This window comes from Anomaloglossus baeobatrachus, chromosome 9 (assembly GCF_048569485.1).
Source record: "Anomaloglossus baeobatrachus isolate aAnoBae1 chromosome 9, aAnoBae1.hap1, whole genome shotgun sequence".
Taxonomy (NCBI): domain Eukaryota; kingdom Metazoa; phylum Chordata; class Amphibia; order Anura; family Aromobatidae; genus Anomaloglossus; species Anomaloglossus baeobatrachus.
Window position 1 is genome coordinate 38,467,741 of NC_134361.1, and position 24,415 is coordinate 38,492,155.

The 24,415-nt window shown below is 45.7% G+C and overlaps 1 protein-coding gene across 2 annotated transcripts in view; it reads left to right on the forward strand.

Annotated features, from left to right (window-relative positions):
* Nucleotides 1-24,415, forward strand: part of LOC142251070 (cytochrome P450 2A5-like) — a 41,389-nt gene that overhangs the window by 13,821 nt on the left and 3,153 nt on the right. For both annotated transcript variants that reach the window (XM_075323574.1, XM_075323575.1), the window contains exons 5-8: nt 1,073-1,249; nt 13,449-13,590; nt 13,718-13,905; nt 23,293-23,434. In XM_075323574.1, coding sequence (XP_075179689.1) covers nt 1,073-1,249; nt 13,449-13,590; nt 13,718-13,905; nt 23,293-23,434 — 649 coding nt within the window. The remainder of the gene's footprint in view (nt 1-1,072; nt 1,250-13,448; nt 13,591-13,717; nt 13,906-23,292; nt 23,435-24,415) is intronic.

Below are 24,415 nucleotides of genomic sequence, written 5' to 3' on the forward strand. Positions count from 1 at the left end.
CTGAATATCCTAAACGAAGATACCATTAGCTATCTTCAACTAAATTTCTCCCTTGACACTATCAGGCACACATATGCAATGAAAAGATAATAATATGAGATACCTGTAAGGAGCCTGTGGTAAGGAGTATGTGGTGCCTAAGCACTGACGCACGTTTCAGTGACAGTGTCACCTTCTTTCTTGGTTCTGCCTTTGAAGCCCCCCGTTCTTGTCTGTTTTTACTGATTAGTCTTAACTGGTATTACTATTCTGTCACATATATGGTATTTATTTTTTCCCCACTATTGGGATTACTTTATTACTCTTTTATACTTCTATATATGTCTCATTACTAGAAACACATCTATAAGATTTATTGCATGCAGATGATGCCTGTACTCTGCTGTGAACAATAAAGAAAAATAAGTGATGTAGGCTTCCACCTATTTAGATAACCAGTAAAGGTAAATCAGACAGCTGCAAACTGCAACCCTCAGCTTTCAGCTTTACCTTGACTGGTTATCAAAAATAAAGGCAATCCCATCCTGGATTTTTTAAACAATTCATTTGAAAAAAGGCGTGGGCTCTGCCCTATTTTTGATTGCCAGACAGGGTAAAGCAGACAGCTGGCGGCTGGTATTATAAAGATAGAAGGGCCTATGGTTATTTGTCACTTCCCATTTTAAAAATATCAGATCGGCATCCACCCCAGAAGTAGCACATCCATTAGATGCGCCAATTCTAGCACGTTGGCAAGCTCTTCATGAGTGACCTGGTGAGATGGCAAAAGGGGTAATACTTGTGGGATGATTTCAACTAAGAATTGACTAATGGATAGGCATAAGTGACTGAACACTGGAATCACAGGGTCCTAGCCCCTACATTATGCTGCTCTCAGATGTGTTAGTGAAAACCTTCTAACAGATTCCCTTTAAGTAACATGGTGGCATCTCTACAACTGTTTTGAGTCCTTACATTTCTAGAGGTGGACTACGTTTCAACCCTCTTACAAATAGACATTTTTCTCAGCTGTACCAGTGTATTCTTATTATATCTACTCACTACTACTACTTATTATTTCTTTTAATCTCAGCTATTTGAGTTGTTTCCATCCATAATGAATTATTTGCCGGGGCCTCATCAGAACATAAAGAAACTTCTAGGAAAACTTTCCAAGTATGTCGATAGTAGGGTGAAAATAAATCAGAAGACGTTAGACCCTAATAATCCACGAGACTATGTTGATGCTTTTCTCATCAAAATGGAAAAGGTAAGTTGGTAAAAGTACATACCATATCTTATATCAGTATTAGGCTGGTTTCACACTACGTTTATTTAACATCCGTCCTTAACGTTATTTTAGCGGACAAGCGGATCCAGTGCAAATGCGTTTTCATTTCAATGCATTTGCAATGGACTTGCGTTAACATCCGTTCACCTGCGTTTGCCTGCGTTATAGTGCGGATCCGGTGACTTGCAGTTTTTTAACATGTTTCAAAAACGCTACTTGTAGCGTTTTTGAGCTCCGTCCAAATACTGCAAATTGCTGGATCCTGACTATAACGCACGCAAACGCAGGTGAACGCTGGCGTGCTGATAGACAGGATCCTGCTTTTGTACTGAGCATGCCCAGAAAGTACTGAGCATGCCCAGAACCAGTCTCGCGTGATCTGTCTCTCTCTCCTCCTCCCTCCCTCACCCTCTCTCTCTCTATCTCTGTCTTTCCCCCTTCCTCCCCTTCCTCTCTCTCCCACCTGAGAGCTGCGGACACTCGTAACCAAGGTAAATATCGCGTAACCACTTATCTTAGTTACCCGATGTTTACGTTGGTTACGCGTGCAGGCAGCCCTGCTCCTAGCAGCTGCAGACACTCGTAACCAAGATAAATATCGGGTATCCAAGGCCGATGTTTACCTTGGTTACCAGCGTCTGCAGCTGTCAGAAGCCTCCTCCCAGTCTAGTTCCCCTCACTCCCGATCACATGACTCCAATGCCCGCCCCTAAATATCCAGTGCAGGATCCTGCAAAATAACATATGCGTTTGCATACGTTATTTGCTGTAAAAGCAGGATCCGTACTTCCGCTAAAAAAACGTTTTCAACGGATGTTAAAAAGACGTAGTGTGAAACCAGCCTTATTATTATTATTGGGTTCTTTTATTTTGTGAAGCAAACTTTGAACCAGGAGACCTTACATTAACTGAAAGACAAGTTGGAAAGCCAAGTCACCAAACACATCTTACTTCTCTGAGCTTGGCCGTCTATTATCTAAAGCTTCTCATCAGTAAGAGAATAAAATAGATTTAATTTAAAATAAAAATGCCTACAAGCAGAGGTCAGCGCTTTAACCCGACAAACTTAATCCAGCAGCTATGTTTATTGGCAAAGAATCCCCTTTACTTTGCCTAGTGAGGTAAAGGTTAAAAAATGGGATTTTGCAGAAAAAACCCTGAAAACAGCGCTACAACAAGTTTGTAGATTTTAATTAATTATTTTATTTCTAATAGCTGCTATCCTTGTTCTTGGTACAAAAAGTAAAATAGTATAATAATACCACATTCATAAACCACACATCGCAAAAAATACAAGAATTATAAGCATAAAAATTAATGCACATTAAAACATGAAATTGCGTTTGCGTAAACCAATAGGAGTGCCAATATAAGAATGGTAACAATGGCACGTCGCAAATAACAAGAGACCAGTGAGGTTATTATAACCGATTGTCCCGGCTAATGGTAGAACTTTCTAGGTTGCCGTTAAAATATGTTAGTTACATGCCAAGGTTGCTGTGATTAGAAATACTGCACCTCTCCTCTTTAACCTCCACGAAGATGTAATAATGCAGGATTCCACAATAGTTGCAGCCGAGATGAGCAGAACAAAGCCGGCACTTAATAAGGTTAAGCTCCAATCAGAGCATGGGGCGCCTACCAGCGCTTGCAGTGGAGATGAGGCAGAGCCGAACGACCATACAACACGGCTGATTTCGTTAGGGGTTAGTTCACATAGAGGTTACGGTTTCTCCACCTCATCAGAAGACCAACCTGTAGTGGATGGTTTCCTCCACGGGGGTGTATAGTGGATGCAAGAGCCCCTCAATAGTTACAGCCGAGATGAGCAGAGCAGAGCCGGCACTTGGCAAAGTTGTGCTCCAGTCAATCCACGTGGCGCCTGGCAGCGCTAACAACGCAGATGATGTAGAGCCGACAGATCACCAAATTCGGATGGTTCCAATAGGAGGTACTTCTTGTAAGAGTTGCGGTTACTCCACCTCGTCAAAGGATAGCCTCGGCAATTGGACTGCTAGGCTGAGTAAATCCGTACAAGGGAGAAGTCGTTTGCTGAGGTATCGCTACACAAGTAGACTAAGCTGAGTGAATATCCGACGCGCGTTTCGGGGGCGTCAACGGTCCCCTTCCTCAAGGATAACCCAGCTGTTGCCTAAGGCACCATTTATACAAGAATTTAATTGGAATGCAAATTACATAGAAAACGCCTTCACATTATCTCAGTCATTACTTATGGGATCCATTGCTGATATTACAATGTCCCTGCATTGTAGCACACATAAACATGAATAAAAAGATTAATACACTAAAAACTAATACATTATATTATAAAATATATTACAAAACCGGTGCAAAGGTTTGGCCAGACGGTATTCTAATTAGCCCAACGGCAACTACTGCAATAATACCATTGCATAAGGGGACCAATATAGATTATGTCAACTTATTATGATAGCTGAGGGCATGAATATGTGCCCAGCACAAAATTGATAAAAACGTGCTATATTGTATACACATATATATGACTTAAAATACAACACAACGTAATAGAGGCCCTACATTCTTAAGAGGTTGATTAGATTATGCTTATATAATGTTCACTTTTTTTTTTTTTTTTTTTTTTTTTTTTTTTTCCCTCTTCCTCCCCTTTGCATTTCAAATGCTTTTAAATTTAAATAAGCTATAATTTAATTAAAGGCGAACAATTCAATGTCATTATTAAGTCCGTAGTGGATATTCACTCAGCTTAGTCTACTTGTGTAGCGATACCTCAGCAAACGACTTCTCCCTTGTACGGATTTACTCAGCCTAGCAGTCCAATTGCCGAGGCTATCCTTTGACGAGGTGGAGTAACCGCAACTCTTACAAGAAGTACCTCCTATTGGAACCATCCGAATTTGGTGATCTGTCGGCTCTACATCATCTGCGTTGTTAGCGCTGCCAGGCGCCACGTGGATTGACTGGAGCACAACTTTGCCAAGTGCCGGCTCTGCTCTGCTCATCTCGGCTGTAACTATTGAGGGGCTCTTGCATCCACTATACACCCCCGTGGAGGAAACCATCCACTACAGGTTGGTCTTCTGATGAGGTGGAGAAACCGTAACCTCTATGTGAACTAACCCCTAACGAAATCAGCCGTGTTGTATGGTCGTTCGGCTCTGCCTCATCTCCACTGCAAGCGCTGGTAGGCGCCCCATGCTCTGATTGGAGCTTAACCTTATTAAGTGCCGACTTTGTTCTGCTCATCTCGGCTGCAACTATTGTGGAATCCTGCATTATTACATCTTCGTGGAGGTTAAAGAGGAGAGGTGCAGTATTTCTAATCACAGCAACCTTGGCATGTAACTAACATATTTTAACGGCAACCTAGAAAGTTCTACCATTAGCCGGGACAATCGGTTATAATAACCTCACTGGTCTCTTGTTATTTGCGACGTGCCATTGTTACCATTCTTATATTGGCACTCCTATTGGTTTACGCAAACGCAATTTCATGTTTTAATGTGCATTAATTTTTATGCTTATAATTCTTGTATTTTTTGCGATGTGTGGTTTATGAATGTGGTATTGTTATACTATTTTACTTTTTGTACCAAGAACAAGGATAGCAGCTATTAGAAATAAAATAATTAATTAAAATCTACAAACTTGTTGTAGCGCTGTTTTCAGGGTTTTTTCTGCAAAATCCCATTTTTTAACCTTTACCTCACTAGGCAAAGTAAAGGGGATTCTTTGCCAATAAACATAGCTGCTGGATTAAGTTTGTCGGGTTAAAGCGCTGACCTCTGCTTGTAGGCATTTTTATTTTAATTATTTTAACCCCTTGTGTTCAGCTGCTAAACCCTCATATACGTGCTACCCTTGTTCAGGTGCTAACTAATTACCTTCTCCCACAACTCCAGATGGGGGACCTGTGGGAGAACCGTAAGGATAGAATAATTAAGGTGCAAAGGTTTTTTGGTTATGCGGAGAAATCCAATCCAACTAATGCAAATGGCCCAAATTTTTCAGCTATCAAAAAGAAGCTTAGGGAATTAGAACAACTACTCCTAAAAGAAATGCGAGACTTATGGGAAGTAGCAACCCTTGAGAGATATTTGGAAGCTGATATTATACCTAAAGGCCTAACAGTAACCAAAGCCCTATCAGGGGATATAGGGGACAGGCAAACTCTAATAGAATGGGATGAACTTTTTAAAGATTTTTCCAGACAGGCAGTTCAATTTATTATTGATAAAAGGAAAAAACAATTGATATTGAATAAAAACCGAATTCATCATTTATTTGATGAAATAAAACCCTTTAAAAGTAATACTGAAATTGCCAATTTGTCCAAAAATATATTAAAACGTATACAAAGTAAAGAAAAAGAAATTATTGAGAAGAAAGAGAGGAAATATGGGAGGGATTTGGGTTTGACAGTGCATTCAGGTGGGAGAAACTTTGCTGTAACTCCCACCCAACCCAATAATTATCATGAAAGGGATCCATTAGAACTCAGCCAGTTCGAGATTCTGGATCAAATTGATTGTACTGTTAATGAAGATTTCACAGAGGAGGAGGAAGTATTTTCAGTCCATGAAACTTCCATAGATCATTTGACCCAGAATTTGCTATTGGAATCTACTAACATACCGAATGCTAATAATACCCCTCAAGCCATTAATGGCCTGCATGATCAACCAACGAGTAATAGAAGCTCAATTGATACCCCTCAATCTGAAATAAATATGGACCCTGTAATCAGCAATAATGTACCTTCTACCTCTCGAAGTGGGAGGTCCACTCTTATAGGAGGTACTAATAATACACCTAATAATGCTAGAACTAGACCTACGCAACCCCAACCCCAAAGGCATACTAGGAAAAATACTGGACCTACTACTGCTCGACCTAATACATCACGGAATACTACTACTTTGGATTTTTTCAGGGTAGGAAAAAGAAACACCAAAGGGGGTGTAGGGGAGGGAAACGCACCAAAAAGAAAATAAACCATCAAGGGTTAGAGGACCTCCAATCCCAAAAAATTTTTTACCTTAGCCATTATCGATTAACTACTAATGAAACTTCCCTACTACAAAAAGGGTTAAAATTTGCTCCTTCAGTGGGTTTTAATAGATTCCAAGCTTTTGTTGGGGTGAAACAATTCATGAGGAAATTAGTTTTAAAAAAACATTTTTTGAAAAATCCTGTGGCTAAACAACATACTATGAACCCCCTGAACCCAGTTAATCCAATTATTCAAACTACTGGTCTAAAATGTCAATCCAACTTTCATCCACTAAATGAATATTCAGAATCTCTTTTAACATTCCAAAAGTGTGTAGTGAATGACATTAGGCGTTTGAAAGCCCCAAAACAACATGGGTTCAATAATTTAACAACGAAGGAAATATTGGCAGTAAGGAAGCTGCAAGATAATGCCAATATAATAATACGCCCAGCAGACAAGGGTGGGGGCATAGTCATTATGGATGTGGCAGATTATGAAAAAGAATCAGCCCGTCTATTAGGAGATAAGACTACTTATGAAATATTAGCCTGTGACCCTACAAATGTTTATATGAAGGAATTAAATTCCCTGGTTGAGAGAGGTCTTAATAAAGGAATATTGAATAAGAATGAAGCAACATTTATTAAGAATCATAATCCCAGATTGGCAGTCTTCTACCATGTACCAAAAATCCATAAAACTATAGTAAATCCCCCAGGACGTCCCATTATCTCGGGAATAGGCTGTTTGACAGCCAACCTATCTAAGTATATAGATACTCATCTCCAAAAGTGTGTCCCTTTATTACCTGCGTATTTAAAAGATAGCACTCAAGTGTTACAGCTTCTACAAGAAGTAAAATGGCAGAGCAACTATATTTTAGGATCAATTGATGTCACTTCACTGTACACTATCATTGAGCATCAAAAGGGTTGTGAAGCATCTAAATATTTTCTATCGAAATCGGGTTTTATTCCCCAACTACAGGTTGACTACCTAGGGGAGTGTATTCAGTTTATTTTAAATCATAATTTTTTTCGGTATGGGGTCCAATACTTCTTACAAAAATGGGGAACAGCCATGGGGACCAGGTTCGCCCCAAGTTACGCCAACCTATATATGGGCAGGTGGGAGGAGCTAGCCATATACCCTGGGGGCGTGCTTCGGGAAAACCTGGTCCTCTGGCGTCGCTTCATTGATGATGTTCTTTTCATATGGGCAGGTGAGGAAAGCCTTATGCACGAATTTTTAGAAAGTTTAAATAATAACGAGTACCATCTGAAGTTTACCCACACTACTAGCACTACTATGATAAATTTTCTTGACTTAAATATTTTCATTGAAAATGGCAATGTTTTCACGAAGACTTATCATAAGCCCACTGACACCAATAGTTATATCTCCTTGAAAAGCTGCCACTTACCTAGCTGGCTTTTCAATGTTCCAAAAAGCCAGTATATTAGAGCTTATAGGAATTGCAGTAAGCAAGAAGATTTCGATTTGGAAGTGGGCTTATTAACGAAAAAATTTGTGCAAAAAGGCTATGGAGAGGGGTTTCTGGAGAATGTTTGTGTACAGGTAAAACAAATCGAAAGAAAGACTCTACTCCAGAATAAACAACATAAACCCATATCCTCCTTACTTAATGAAATTAATGAATTTAATATTCCTATAATTCTTCAATATACCACACAAGTGAAGTCTTTAAAAAATATTATCAAAAAGTATTGGAATCTCTTAAAAGAAGATAAAACAATAGGGGACCTTTTACCTATGAATCCCAGTTTTATTTACAGGAAGGCCAACAATATTGGCAATCTAGTAGCACCAACCATACGGAATACTAAAGTGCCTGTTGATAGTGGAGGACTTTTTGGCCTGAAAGGCTATTTCCCATGTAAGAATTGTACTATTTGTAAAAATATAAAAAATGTTACACGGAAATCTTTTTTGCAAGGGCAAGAACTAATAAGTATAAAAGACTTAATCACTTGTCGATCAAAAGGAGTCATATACTGTATACAATGCCCCTGCCAGAAAAGATACATTGGGAGAACTATTAGACCCCTTTGGAAGAGAGTGGGTGAACATATTAGAAGTATCAACAATAAATGTATGAAACACCCCCTGTCAAAACATTATGTGCTAAAACATGGAGGGTCCTTTAAAGGGTCCCAAGTATGGGGCGTACAAAAAGTGACAAAAGATTGGAGAGGTGGTGATTTTATTAGAAAAATGTCACGCATAGAAAGCAAATGGATCTTTGAACTGAATACACTGAAGCCCTACGGACTTAATAATGACATTGAATTGTTCGCCTTTAATTAAATTATAGCTTATTTAAATTTAAAAGCATTTGAAATGCAAAGGGGAGGAAGAGGGAAAAAAAAAAAAAAAAAAAAAAAAAAAAAAAAAAGTGAACATTATATAAGCATAATCTAATCAACCTCTTAAGAATGTAGGGCCTCTATTACGTTGTGTTGTATTTTAAGTCATATATATGTGTATACAATATAGCACGTTTTTATCAATTTTGTGCTGGGCACATATTCATGCCCTCAGCTATCATAATAAGTTGACATAATCTATATTGGTCCCCTTATGCAATGGTATTATTGCAGTAGTTGCCGTTGGGCTAATTAGAATACCGTCTGGCCAAACCTTTGCACCGGTTTTGTAATATATTTTATAATATAATGTATTAGTTTTTAGTGTATTAATCTTTTTATTCATGTTTATGTGTGCTACAATGCAGGGACATTGTAGTATCAGCAATGGATCCCATAAGTAATGACTGAGATAATGTGAAGGCGTTTTCTATGTAATTTGCATTCCAATTAAATTCTTGTATAAATGGTGCCTTAGGCAACAGCTGGGTTATCCTTGAGGAAGGGGACCGTTGACGCCCCCGAAACGCGCGTCGGATATTCACTCAGCTTAGTCTACTTGTGTAGCGATACCTCAGCAAACGACTTCTCCCTTGTACGGATTTACTCAGCCTAGCAGTCCAATTGCCGAGGCTATCCTTTGACGAGGTGGAGTAACCGCAACTCTTACAAGAAGTACCTCCTATTGGAACCATCCGAATTTGGTGATCTGTCGGCTCTACATCATCTGCGTTGTTAGCGCTGCCAGGCGCCACGTGGATTGACTGGAGCACAACTTTGCCAAGTGCCGGCTCTGCTCTGCTCATCTCGGCTGTAACTATTGAGGGGCTCTTGCATCCACTATACACCCCCGTGGAGGAAACCATCCACTACAGGTTGGTCTTCTGATGAGGTGGAGAAACCGTAACCTCTATGTGAACTAACCCCTAACGAAATCAGCCGTGTTGTATGGTCGTTCGGCTCTGCCTCATCTCCACTGCAAGCGCTGGTAGGCGCCCCATGCTCTGATTGGAGCTTAACCTTATTAAGTGCCGGCTTTGTTCTGCTCATCTCGGCTGCAACTATTGTGGAATCCTGCATTATTACATCTTCGTGGAGGTTAAAGAGGAGAGGTGCAGTATTTCTAATCACAGCAACCTTGGCATGTAACTAACATATTTTAACGGCAACCTAGAAAGTTCTACCATTAGCCGGGACAATCGGTTATAATAACCTCACTGGTCTCTTGTTATTTGCGACGTGCCATTGTTACCATTCTTATATTGGCACTCCTATTGGTTTACGCAAACGCAATTTCATGTTTTAATGTGCATTAATTTTTATGCTTATAATTCTTGTATTTTTTGCGATGTGTGGTTTATGAATGTGGTATTATTATACTATTTTACTTTTTGTACCAAGAACAAGGATAGCAGCTATTAGAAATAAAATAATTAATTAAAATCTACAAACTTGTTGTAGCGCTGTTTTCAGGGTTTTTTCTGCAAAATCCCATTTTTTAGATTTAATTTAAGACTATTAATTGCCGCAAGCTAATAGGCTGGACATGTTCCTAGAGAAATATTCACCAACGGTCTACCTGAAGAGATGTAACTTGGCTAGTGATGAGCGAGCACTACCATGCTCAGGTGCTCAGTACTCGTAACTAGTGATGAGCAGGCACTACCATGCTCAGGTGCTCGGTACTCATAACTAGTGATGAGCGGGCACTATCATGCTCGGGTGCTCAGTACTCGTAACTAGTGATGAGCGGGCACTACCATGCTCGGGTGCTCTGTACTCGTAACTAGTGATGAGCGAGCACTACCATGCTCAGGTGCTCAGTACTCGTAACTAGTGATGAGCGGGCACTACCATGCTCAGGTGCTCAGTACTTGTAACTAGTGATGAGCGGGCACTACCAGGCTCGGGTGCTCTGTACTCGTAACTAGTGATGAGCGGGCACTACCATGCTCAGGTGCTCGGTACTCGTAACTAGTGATGAGCGGGCACTACCAGGCTCGGGTGCTCAGTATTCGTAACTAGTGATGAGCAAGAACTATCATACTTGGGTGCTCAGTACTCATAACTAGTGATTAGCAGGCACTACCATGCTCGGGTGCTCAGTACTGGTAACTAGTGATGAGCGGGCACTATCATACTTGGGTGCTCAGTACTCGTAACTAGTGATGAGCGGGCACTACCATGCTCGAGTGCTCAGTACTTGTAACTAGTGATGAGCGGGCACTACCATGCTCGGGTGCTCGGTACTCGTAACTAGTGATGAGCGGACACTACCATGCTCGGGTGCTCAGTAGTCGTAACTAGTGATGAGCGGGCACTACTGTGGGGCCCCGAGGCTCGGTGTCGGTGCAGCGGTGCACTACCCTCAGGGACTCCACGCGGCTGGATCTCGTCACAGGTAGGAAATCCTCTATTTTGATTGTCGTGACGCCACTCTCAGAATTGCGGTCAGTGGGGACCGCCACTGCAGGTTAGGGGTGCCTGGGGCTGATAGTAGGTGCAGTCAGTTGTAATAGCCTCCTGAGAGTGAGGCATGCCCCAGGGTCCCGTGTAGGTGTGTGGAACTACAAGTCGCAGAATGACTCACACGCACAAGCAGGATGTCTTTCAGGGATTTTACTCACTGATGGTGGCAGGGTGAGTAACCCGGGCGTAGCTGGGATGAACCTGGCTGGAACCAGGTGTCCTTCATGCTGACTTATGAGGGTGGCTACCAACTCGCCTTCCTTAGCCCGTTGTGTTTTGGGGTAACCCCTGCTTGAAGCCCTGCTGGGGTCGCCCAGGGAAGTTGCTGGTGCCTCTCTCCCCTTCTTTTTGGCCCGTTTGCTTGTAGCCTGGACCAGGTCACTCCGGCTGCTTGCCTCCTGTGAGCTATGGGCCCTAACTTTGGCTACGTGGCTGCGGACTCTGTGGTGTTGTCTTGGGGGTGTAAAGTGCCCCCTCATGCAGGTTTGGCAAAGGAAAGGTGAATCTATCCCTGCACTGGGACCTGCTACCCGTTTGGGCCTGGTATCTCCCTGACAGTCTCCTTACTTTCCACTCCGTTGCTCTCTCTTTAGCCGTGTGTGGATTTCGGGCAGCACTACCAGGTGACCGTTCTCCCCCGTCGGTAGTCACTGCGCGTACGTTGTCAGAATTGTGTAGAGCTACAGGGTCTGCTTCTGCCCTCCCTGAACTTCACCACTCAACTGTCTTCGGCTCACTGCTCCTCCTCTCCTGTTCTTGCCTACGTCACCTAGCAACCAAGCTCTCTACCACACCCCTCGAGTGGAGATGGAGGCTTCGCCCCCTCCTGGGATCCCCAGGGGTCCTCTCAAAGGTAAATGTGTGAGACCTGGTCACTATGCGCCTGTGTAGTCACACCTCGGTCAGCCTTCTGGATTACCTGTTTTGTACTGTCCCCAGCATGGGTGCAGTACTCAGTGGTGCCTGACCAGGTCAGGGGCGCCACACTACCATGCTCGGGTGCTCTGTACACGTAACTAGTGATGAGCGGGCACTACCATGCTCGGGTGCTCTGTACTCATAACTAGTGATGAGCAAGAACTATCATGCTTGTGTGCTCGGTACTCGTAACGAGCAGCTGGATGCGTGGATAGGGGCGACTTGAGCATTTTTCCGAAAGATTTCCCAAAAAAATGCTAGAGTCCCCCATTGACATCCATCATAATCTATTTCATCATAATAGGGTACTCGAGTTGCAACCATCTGAGCATCCAACTGCTCGTCATTATGGCGCACCCGAGCATGGTAGTGCCTGCTCATCACTAGTTACGAGTACAGAGCACCTGAGCATGGTAGTGCCCGCTCATCACTAGTTACGAGTACAGAGCACCCGAGCATGGTAGTGCCTGCTCATCACTAGTTACGAGTACTGAGCACCTGAGCATGGTAGTGCCTGCTCATCACTAGTTACGAGTACTGAGTATCCGAGCATGGTAGTGCCCCGCTCATCACTAGTTACCAGTACTGAGTATCCGAGCATGGTAGTGCCCGCTCATCACTAGTTACCAGTACTGAGCACCCGAGCATGGTAGTGCCCGCTCATCACTAGTTACCAGTACTGAGTATCCGAGCATGGTAGTGCCCGCTGATCACTAGTTACCAGTACTGAGCACCTGAGCATGGTAGTGCCCGCTCATCACTAGTTACCAGTACTGAGTATCCGAGCATGGTAGTGCCCGCTCATCACTAGTTACCAGTACTGAGCACCTGAGCATGGTAGTGCCCGCTCATCACTAGTTACCAGTACTGAGTATCCGAGCATGGTAGTGCTCGCTCATCACTAGTTACCAGTACTGAGCACCTGAGCATGGTAGTGCTCACTCATCAATAGTTCGAACTACTGAGCACCCGAGCATGGTAGTGCTTGCTCATCACTAAACTTGGCCTCAATGCAAAGTCTGTACCAGGGCTCCCACATACCATGTGTAATTTACAATATTAGTGCCCTCTTACGTAGCACAGCCCCTTTTGGTCCTCCTTGGGTGGTGATCAGGACCCAAGTATGACTGATATCTTTGCAGCTCATAAAATTAAGCACATGCCTAATGGGTAAAGTCAATATATTCTTCTCTTTCTACATTGCAACACATCCTTAAAGGGAACCTTTCATGTGAAAAAATAATATTAATCTGCAGATTTGTAGAAAAGAAATGCTGCAAAAACATCACATGTGAACATGGCCTTAGTCTTGGCTGGACTACGAAGTGCAGTTACTATGGTTCGGTGATGACTTGATCTAATCGGACACCTTTACGTGTTTTTGATTATTTTTTTTTCACACCACCAGGAGAACATTAAGCCGGACAGTGAGTTTAACATGAAGAATTTAATAGCTTGCACCCTCCAGATTTTTTTCGCCGCAGTGGAGACCATGAGCACAACCACAACCTACTCTCTGCTCATTCTCATGAAGTATCCGGACGTCTTAGGTAAGAGAAGAGATAAACTTGTGCATATCCCTTTAAGTCAGAGCCGCTATAATATAGCACTGCAATCTTGGTCCATGGTAACCGTATTTCTAATCCCAAATTATTATTAATATTTGCTGCACCCCAGCTAAAGTCCAGAAAGAGATTGACCAAGTCATTGGCCGAAATCGCGAACCGGCGCTACAAGACCGGAACCGCATGCCCTACACAGAAGCAATGATCCACGAAATGCAAAGATTCACGGACCTGATCCCAATGGGAGCCCCCAGGAGAACTACAAAAGAGGTCACGCTGAAGGGTTACACCTTACCACCGGTACGGGACATATCTCTCATAAATGTACGGTATATACTAGTTACTGACTGAGATACGTGCCTTTCTCTCCCTTGTAGTCCATGAAGGTTACAGAAGTGTAAACAGGTGGCAGACAGGGGGTGCTGTAGTTGTGGTCGTGCGACCACCTGGTCCTTAATACAGGCAGATGACCGGGCCCATGAACGTATTGCTGTCTCTCATCACAGCTACAGGGCTTGGGAGCAGCAGTCTCCACAGCTGACTGTTCCGGTAACACCGCAGGGGTCCCAGGTAGAGGCGGCTTCCAGGTCCGCAGGCCTCCAGGCCGCACCTCCTCCCACTGCGCGACCGCTCTTCATTCATGGTGGCTGGTCTCAACACGTGGTCACCTCTCGGTCTCGATACTTTTCAGTGCAGCCGCACTCACTTGCTGTCGCTCCGCCAACATCAATTTTCAAGATGGCGCCAGACAGCATTATGTTCTGTGGGGCTTTCTTTCTGGCCGCACCCTCTGAGGTGTGGCCACTTCTGATTTCACCGCCAATTTCCTTTTGGTCCCCTCCCATTCTTCAGCCGCACACAAGGTTGGGAGGGATTGCTCGCTGAGTCGCGCTTACCGGGGGCGGGCTCTACTCAGCACATGCCGTATTCTGGATCCCTCACACTACTTTTTTTTAACATGCGTCCTGAACGTTTTTTTAACGCAAAAACGGGTCCAGTGCAAATGCGTTTTCATTTCAATGCATTTGCAATGGACTCGCGTCAACATGCGTTCACCTGCGTTTGCGTGCGGTTTAGTCAGGATCCAGCGACTTGCAGTTTTTTAACTTTTTTCAAAAACGCTACTTGTAGCGTTTTTGAGCTGCGTCCAAATACTGCAAGTCTCTGGATCCTGACTACACAGCACGCCAACGCATGTGAATGGTGGTATGCTGATAGACTGGATCCTGTTTGGCCAGAAACCAGCCTGGCATGATCAGTCTCTTTCTCTCTCATCTCTCTCCTCTCCTCTCTCTCTCTCTCCCTCCTCTCCCGCCCTCCTCTTTTCTCTCTCCTCTTTTCTCTCTCCCCTCTTCTCTCTTCTCTCTCTCCTCTCTTTGCCTCTCTCCTCCTCTCTCATCTCCCCTCTCGTCTCTCACTCTTTTCTTGCACTCTCTCTCTCACTCTCTCCTCTCTCTCTCCTCTCTTCTACTCGCTGCTCTCTCTCTCCCTCTCCTCTCTCCCTCTCTACTCTCTTCTCCTCTCTGCTCTCTCCTCTTTTCTCTTTCTTCCTCTCTCCTCTATTCTCCTCTCTCCTCTCTCTCCTCTCTCTCCTCTTCTCTCTCCTCTCCTCTCTCTCCTCTTTGCCACTCTCCGCCTCTCTCATCTCCCCTTTGCCTCTCTCCTCTCCCCTCCTCTGATCTCTCCTCTCTCCTCTCATTCTCTTCTTCCACTCTCTCTCTCCTCTTTTCTCCTCTCTGTTCTCTCTCCTCTCTCCCTCTCTTCTCCTCTCTGCTCTCCTCTCTTCTCCTCTCTTCTCTTCTCCTCTCTTCTCCTCTCTTTCCCTCTCTCCTCTCTTTTCCTCTCTCCTCTCTTTTCCTCTCTCCTCTCTTTTTCTCTCTCCTCTCTTTTCCTCTCTCTCTCTCTTTCTCCTCTCTTTTCCTCTCTCCTCTCTCTTTTGTCCCCAGCTGCGTGTGAATTTCCAGTCTGTCACATTCAGTTCCCCTCACTCCCGATTAGATGACTCCAATACCCCCGCCCATAAAATTCAAGTGACAGGATCCTGTAAAATAACACATGCGTTTTTCTTTGCAAAAACAGGATCCGCTTTTGCAGCAAAAAACATTCATGAGGCATGTTAAAAAACCGTAGTGTGAAAGCAGCCTAAGGCGGGCTTTGCACGTTGCGACATCGTAACAATGTGCTACCGATGCTGCAGCGATAGTCCCGCCCCCGTCGCACGTGCGATATATAGTGAAAGCTGCCGTAGTGATTATTATCGCTATGGCAGCTTCACACGCACATACCTGCCGTGCGACGTCCCTCTGGCCGGCGACCCGCCTCCTTCCTTAGGGGGGTGGGTCATGCGGCGTCACAGCGACGTCACACGGCAGGCGGCCAATTGAAGCGGAGAGGCGGAGATGAGCAGGATGTAAACATCCCGCCCACCTCCGTCCTTCTCATTGCAGCCGGGACGCAGGTAAGGTGATGTTCCTCGCTCCTGCGGCTTCACACCGATGTGCGATGTGTGCTGCCGCAGGACCGAGGAACAACATCGTACCTGTCGCACCATCGGCATTATGGAAATATCGGAGGCTGCAGCGATGATACGATAACGACGCTTTTGCGCTCGTTCATCGTATCAAAAAGGTTTTACACGTTGCGATATCGACTGCGACGCCGGATGTGCGTCACTTTCGATTTGACCCCATCGACATCGCACGTGCAATGTCGCAACGTGCAAAGCCGCCCTAAGTCTCAGCCAGGCACATTTTGGTGCTCTTTTCAAGCTGTCACACCAACAAAAGGTGGGACTTTCTCCTTCCTCTGTGCCATGCTCCACCATCTTTATCTTTGTCACCACCATTTTCTCTTTGGCACGGTTGTCATCTTCTCACGTAAGGACACCATCTTCCCCGCTTCTGGCAATCTTGCGCTCTGCATGGCCTCGATCCTGCCGACTATGCCAAATGTAAACAGGTGGCAGACAGGGGGCGCTGTAGTCGTGGTTGTGTGTGTAGTGCGACCCTTGGTCCCTAATACAGGCAGATGACCGGGCCCGTGAACGTATGGGCTTCGTTCACTTACTTGCCGCTCTGGGGACACTCTGTTGTTTCTTTATTCGGCTGCAATCAAACAAGTAGATTTCTTTTCTTTCAAACACAACTTTTGTCGCCCAGGGAATGGGGTACTCGGTCCCGGGCGGTATATATGTAGCGCCCTGGACTAGCCAGGTCGTTACAGGTAACATCCAAACACCCCACCCCCACTAGACAGGGATACCAGCCATATGGGGAGATAAGGTATGCAACACCAGTGACTATGTAAGGGGAATACATGAAATAGCAGAAACTGCTGTGTGAATACTGACTTGAAAAATCCAGTAGCTACATGTAAGAGTGAAAATGTGAAAAATGGAATCTGCATTACTGCCATGAACATATGAATAAAGAGAAATTTAGCTACTGAATTGATCAATGCAATAGAGCCCCAACACTACGCCAAAGTATTTCTCTACGTTGGGGTCCCTAGCTTGTGTGTGTCCTCTCATGCAGTTAAAAAACTTACCGTGTATGGGAAGCTGAGACCCAGGCTATATATGCGTATGATATGGATTGGCAATAGGTGTGTGGGGAGGGTTCACAAACGAAAAACTACTAACAATAAGGAATAACGTTTGGAACACCATTCTAAGTCTGAACTGGGTGCAAAAACCTAAAAAAACATCACTATGGGGAGATAAGGTATGCACACCAGTGACTATGTAAGGGGAATACATGAAATAGCAGAAACTGCTGTGTGAATACTGACTTGAAAAATCCAGTAGCTACATGTAAGAGTGAAAATATGAAAATGGAACCTGCATTACTGCCATGAACATATGAATAAAGAGAAATTTAGCTACTGAATTGATCAATGCAATAGAGCCCCAACACTACGCCAAAGTATTTCTCTACGTTGGGGTCCCTAGCTTGTGTGTGTCCTCTCATGCAGTTAAAAAACTTACCGTGTATGGGAAGCTGAGACCCAGGCTATATATGCGTATGATATGGATTGGCAATAGGTGTGTGGGGAGGGTTCACAAACGAAAAACTACTAACAATAAGGAATAACGTTTGGAACACCATTCTAAGTCTGAACTGGGTGCAAAAACCTAAAAAAACATCACTATGGGGAGATAAGGTATGCACACCAGTGACTATGTAAGGGGAATACATGAAATAGCAGAAACTGCTGTGTGAATACTGACTTGAAAAATCCAGTAGCTACATGTAAGAGTGAAAATATGAAAATGGAACCTGCATTACTGCCATGAACATATGAATAAAGAGAAATTTAGCTACTGAATTGATCAATGCAATAGAGCCCCAACACTACGCCAAAGTATTTCTCTACGTTGGGGTCCCTAGCTTGTGTGTGTCCTCTCATGCAGTTAAAAAACTTACCGTGTATGGGAAGCTGAGACCCAGGCTATATATGCGTATGATATGGATTGGCAATAGGTGTGTGGGGAGGGTTCACAAACGAAAAACTACTAACAATAAGGAATAACGTTTGGAACACCATTCTAAGTCTGAACTGGGTGCAAAAACCTAAAAAAACATCACTATGGGGAGATAAGGTATGCACACCAGTGACTATGTAAGGGGAATACATGAAATAGCAGAAACTGCTGTGTGAATACTGACTTGAAAAATCCAGTAGCTACATGTAAGAGTGAAAATGTGAAAAATGGAATCTGCATTACTGCCATGAACATATGAATAAAGAGAAATTTAGCCAAACACAAAACCCTTGTTGCCTCCCTCCAGTGTCTGATGTCCACACCAGGTGGGGCGGAGCCAAGCGGTTGGCCCCGCCCACGGAGGAGTTCACAGGCCTGGAGGCGGGAAAAGTGTCAGATAGAGTTTAGTGTTGGAGTTTGAGGAGTGAGGAGCAAGCACTTGGGTGTCTGGGTTTGTGGCCCAGGCACTGACAGCAAGGTTGGCAGACGGTGGTGGCCGTCTGCAGGAGTGGTGAAGCAACGCGGAACCGTAGGACCGGGGTCGGGCGTTGGCCCGCCGGTACCGACCGGGGAGTGGAGTGAAGGCAGCACACACAGGCAGGGCCATCGGACCCCGACCAGGCTTGGAGCCGCCGATAATAGTCAGATCCGAATGTGACTGGAACCCCAGGGGTTTCATAACAGCAAAAGTCCCGATTGAAGGCAACCGCCCACACCGTGAGGGTATACAGCTACCGCCTAAGGCTAGAGACCCAAGGGCCAGCGCCTGCGGGCAAACGGGCTCCTCCGGTACCCATACACCGGGGAGCGGACTACCGTTGGGAATCCATAGTAGTCAACTGAGAACATCAAGGTGCAGGGAAAGACAGCCGCCATCACCTGTCCGGAGAGAGACACAGCAGCCGGCTGCGGGACCCGTCTATCCAGCCATTTGGTTTACCGAGGACTTTGTACCTTTCTTGCTGAGTACACCCGTGCCATCCGGCACCGCGCCGCGCTGTCCCTGCACCTCACCGACCCTGCCTCCCCGTCTCAACATTGGGCCCCTGGACCACCGACCCCTACCCACGGAGGGGGAAAACAACATCCTAGCTGCTCCTTACCATCGCTCCCGGGATCCCCGTCACCAGCAGCGGTGGTGCCCATCTTCACCACGACACGAGGGTGGCGTCACGGACTAAATCCCCCAAACCAACCACCCCTTTCACTCACGGGCGAGGAGCGCCACTCGAGTCCCTGGATCCGGCCCATCGCTCGAGCCACCGAGCAGCGGCAGCAGCAGCCGCAGCAGAGCCGGACCCGAGCGCTAGCGAGAGCGCAGCAGCGACGGCGTCCTCCCCGCCCGCGACATATACAATTGGGAATGTCACTTTGGTCGCCGTCGCCCGGTCCCGTGCCCTGCTTGCTTTTTATAAAGGGGATTATTTACAGGGGAGATAAGAGTTAATGTTCATGTGACACCACCTGTGGGTTGCGGTTATGATTGTGGAACCGCCGCTGCTGATGTGGGTACTCCCAGGGCTAGTGGTAGTGGCAGCTGTGGTGGTAGGCCCTCCGCAGGTAGGGCTGGGCCTGGGAGATGTATGGTATAATAGTAAGGGAGGCCAGTCCGTAGATTGTATCAAACAGTCCTTACTCACTGTGGACACTTGGACGGCTGGTTCCGGTCCCTGTATTGCCAGTGCCAGTTGATGACTCGGTTGCTCTGTCCCCAGCACTCTCAGTTTAGTTGAGACCCCGAAGCTTGAAACTTTGGGGGTCCCCCAGCTGTGATACAGCGGTTTGTCCGTTCAGCTGGCAGTGTGGACCCTGTGGGGAGGTATGTGTCCGAACCCTGATCCTTGCTTTACTGCTGATGAGCCCGGATCTGTAGGTCAGCGAGGCCCGTGGAGGTGCCCTCACCGTGCAGGTAATTGCCAGGCCGTATGAAACTGTTGCCTGACCTAGGGCCCTGTGCCCCGTGCGTGCCAAGGTTCCAGTGATGCTCCCTCGTACCGTCCCTGGGAACTTGACTCTGGCCCAGAGGTACTTGTTTGCCCTATGCTGGCAACCTGACTCCCGTGCCCCCGGGTCACCGTTACACGGACCCAGCTCCAGGCACACTTTCCTCCTGCACTTCACATTGTGCTCTCCCAACTCAGACTGGCTTGCCCCGTCCCACCAGGTGATCTAGTTCATGGGATGGCTCTGCCTACTGGGTGGCCATGTCCTTATCTGACTAACCCTTTGAGCCCTGGTGTGAGTGGCAACTGGGATTTTTAGGTGTGTGTTGCTGTTGCTGGCACTGGTGTTACAGAATCGAGGGGGTAGGTCCTGCATACCCGGGAGGATGCAGTTCCCTGTAGTGCCCTGAGTGGCTCAGGGGCGCTACACTTTTACTGTAACTTTCAAAGATGGCAGAGTTCACATACAAGAAATAAAGGCACTTTAAACTTTCTCTTAAATGGTTACTTTCAGTTTCGTTTCTCTCTGCTCTCTTCCAGTGCCCTCTAGCACTACGCTGCACTTTCTCTGACTACCACATTTCCCTCAGCGGCGCTATATTTCCGGCCAGCAAGGTTCACCGCGTATCTCACCTGTGGTCCTGATTTCATCCTCTCTCAGTACCTCTTGCTGCCTCTAATCGTGCGGCTGCCCTCTGTTACTAGCCAACTTTCCTTTGTGCCTAATGAGTCCCGCAAATCCCCTATGTTACCCAGCAGGCCCCCGACAACAAACCTGCTTGTAGGGGACCCAGGCCACCGACAGCACCTTGCACCCTGCCCCTAACGTAGCTCTCCTCCAACTTAGTGATGTGTCGGTCGCGAACTATCCGACACAAAGATCCGGCTCCCTGCTGTGAACGAGAGGAGCCGGATCACTAGTGTGAGCCACTGGAAATCACTAAACGGATCTTTTCGCAGTCAAAACCCCGCCCACCCGTGGCTAAACTCTGCCTACTCAGCAATCTAATTGGCCGCTTGTAAGTGGGCGGGGTTTAGCCACAGGTGGGCGGGGCTTTGACGGCGTTACTATAATTTTAAATATGTGTTCACCTGGGGTGAACACATATTTAATAAGGAGCCGAGAACAAGCTGAAAGAGCCGGCTCTTTTTGGTGAACGGAGCCATGGGAGCCGAATCACCAAAAAGAGCCGGACTGCCCATCACTACTCCAACTCCCTGAACCTTTCCTTTCCACCAAGGATCTAGTTCCCAAGCTCCTCCAAAGGGCCAAAACCTACAATTAACCCCTGGTGCACCTTGCTGTCACAATGCAGCTTAGCTACTCGGCCCTACTGAAATTCACCAGCCCTATTTATCTAGCAACTTTCCTAGCTCTGCTACATCTGTGAACCTCTCTACCAACCCTACATCTAACATTGCACTTTACACATAAGACATACAGCTGTACATTAGTCAATATAATACAATGCCATACTCTATTCCGGCCACTAGATGGCCTCGACGCATTCACTACACATTCATAAAAGATAACAGCTTAAAGGGAAGGTGTCGCACCAAAAAAATAAATTTCAATAACTGAAAAAATGTAAAGTATTAATGTTTTGTTTAAATATTATTATTTGTTTTTAATTGAGCAAAATCTAAAAAAAAAATTAAAAAGTTTGATATTTTTCACTCTTAACACTAGAACTACTGGACTCGTGACACCTATATAGAAATACATAGTGCAAAGTAGTCAAAATGACTACCTCAGTAGTTCTAGTGTTAAACACTGGGGGGAGCAGCTGCTGAAAACCTGCTGTAGAGCTACTGTAGAACTAGCTCACATTACAGCTGCAGTAAAAGTGGGCAGAATCTGCCCTCCTGTGTGTTGTCACCTCCCCCTCCCAATCTGGGGTCTTCCAAAAGGATAAGAGAGAATGAAGTTTAGGATCACAGTGATTTGGTGACCGCAAAGTGATCCCAATGTCTAAAATGTCACCAAGGACAACTGCATAGTGCTCCCCACATAGCGCTCTGTACACCCTGTACCAGCAATGCTCTGCCGCACACATATCCACTTGCAGTGCTCTGCCGCACCCCAGACCGCAATGCTCTGCTGCACGTACACCCGCAATGCTCCGCTGCGCACACCCCTCCTGCAATGCTCTGCCACAAGAATGCCCGCTTGCAATGTTCTGCCGTACGCACGCTCGCAATGCTCAGACGCACGCACGCCTGCCCGCAATGCTCTGCCGAATGCATTCCCACAATGCTCTGCCCATATATACTGCCCCCCTGCTCTATACCGCCCCTGCTGTATTCCTTGTTCATCTGTATACCATACTCCGCTGTATTCCTCAGTATACTGTGCTCTGCTGAGCTCAGGAGTGGAGGCCCGAGGTGAGCACACAAGAGCGGAGGGGTGGTGATGGGGGGAGCGGTGGAGGCCTGGCACCAGTACTCACACATCCCAAATGGGTGACAGGGGGAAAGTGCAGCACACAGCATAAGCTGTGAGCTCCACAAAGATGGCGATGATATCCTCCTTCTGCTATGATCTGGACAGCCCAGGGGGCGTGTATCTATATTGGCATAGGTGGTCTCCTTGACTGGAGACTGCCCTTCCCGTGGTTGTTCCTTCCTGGTGAAAGACCTGGCTAGTTTCCTGCCAGCGTTGAGAAACATGTGATGGTGTCTCCGCAGGCTTTCTTGTTTTCAGTATATATACTGTATATATATATATAGGTTTGAAGGGTGAAGGTAGAGCTACTTTGGAGTCTCAAAGGAGCCCTCCTAAAATTTTGCCAGTATGGAGCCCTGAAATTCCTGGTGGGAGCCCTGATCTAAAATTGGAAAAACTGTCACATTGAGACTCCTTCTGGGATGTCAGTAAATGACGATTAATCCGATGTGACCTGCATTGATCACTAGATCTTCCATTCTGATCCCCGTCCTGGTCAGTATCTGACCACCAGTGAGTTGAGAGGTGGCGGTGCATGCTCCAGCTCTTTCCATTAATCACCATGGGAGATTGGGAGAGTTTTTGCTCATTTGTGTTCAGAACGTGGATGACGCTGCTGTCACATCTGCCTCCAACTCATCCAACAATGTCTTTATCTTTTCTGAGAGTCGATTACAATAAATTCCAGAGACAGTGCGATATTTTTTTTCTCACCGGCATGTAATCTAATATTTGTAATATTATATTCAGCAGTGTTAAGTATTCTGTTTATCTTAGTCCTGTATTCTCACTGTGAAATTTCTGGAAAATTTTAGGGTACCCAAATCTACCCAATGCTGACATCAGTTCTAAAAGATCCCACCTGTTTTAAGTACCCAACAGAATTTAACCCCGAGAATTTCCTCAATGAGAAAGGAGAATTTAAGAAGAATGACGCGTTCATGCCTCTCGCCGCAGGTAAACTCTATGTGTATGTGTGCTGTGCCTCTGTGTCCTACAGATACTAGTACTGTTCCAAGATGGCTTTATTTTTATGCACTGAGTGTTTCCATCAATTCTATATTAGCCTTTAAGGAAATAATGATGGAAAGTTTGGTTATTTACTCTGCAATTCACATGACTGCTTTTTCCATACGATTTTGATTGTGTTAGAGGATAACGAAGCGCCACATATACGAGAATACATACATTCTCGCACATTAGTGAAAAAGGACAGAAGACGTGTTCACTCCGTGCTGCTGCTGAAGACCTTCCGAGGAAAGATACAGGACACATCAGAGGAGATAAGTGGTTTTTAGTTAATACATTTCAAAGCCATTACAAGCTTCTTCTTCAGGAGAACTCTTAGGGGTACTTCGCACGTTGCGACATCGCTACTGCGATATCGTCAGGGTCAAATCAAAAGTGACGCACATCCGGCGCCGGTAACGATGTCACAACGTGTAAAGCCTAGATGCGCCGATAAACGATCGCAAAAGCATCGTAAATCGGTGATCTGTGTAGCGTCGGACATTTTCATAATGTCGCACCAATAGGAGATACGATGTAGTTCCTCACATCGCTGTGTGTGAAGCCGCAGGAGCAAGGAACATCTCCTTACCTGCCTCCACCGGCAATGTGGAAAGAAGGAGGTGGGCGGGATGTTTACGTCCCGCTCATCTCCGCCCCTCTGCTTCTATTGGCCGCCTGCCGTGTGACGTCACTGTGACGCAGCACGACCCGCCCCCTTAGGAAGGAGGTGGGTCGCTGGCCAGAGCGACGTCGCAGGGCAGGTAAGTGCGCGTGAAGCTTCCATAGCGATAATGTTCGCTACGGCAGCTATTACAAGATATCGCATGTGCGACGGTGGTGGGTACTATTGCACTCGGCATCACTAGCATTGGTTAGCAATGTTACAGCGTGCAAAGTACCCCTTAGAACTGTGGCTCCTTTCCTGAA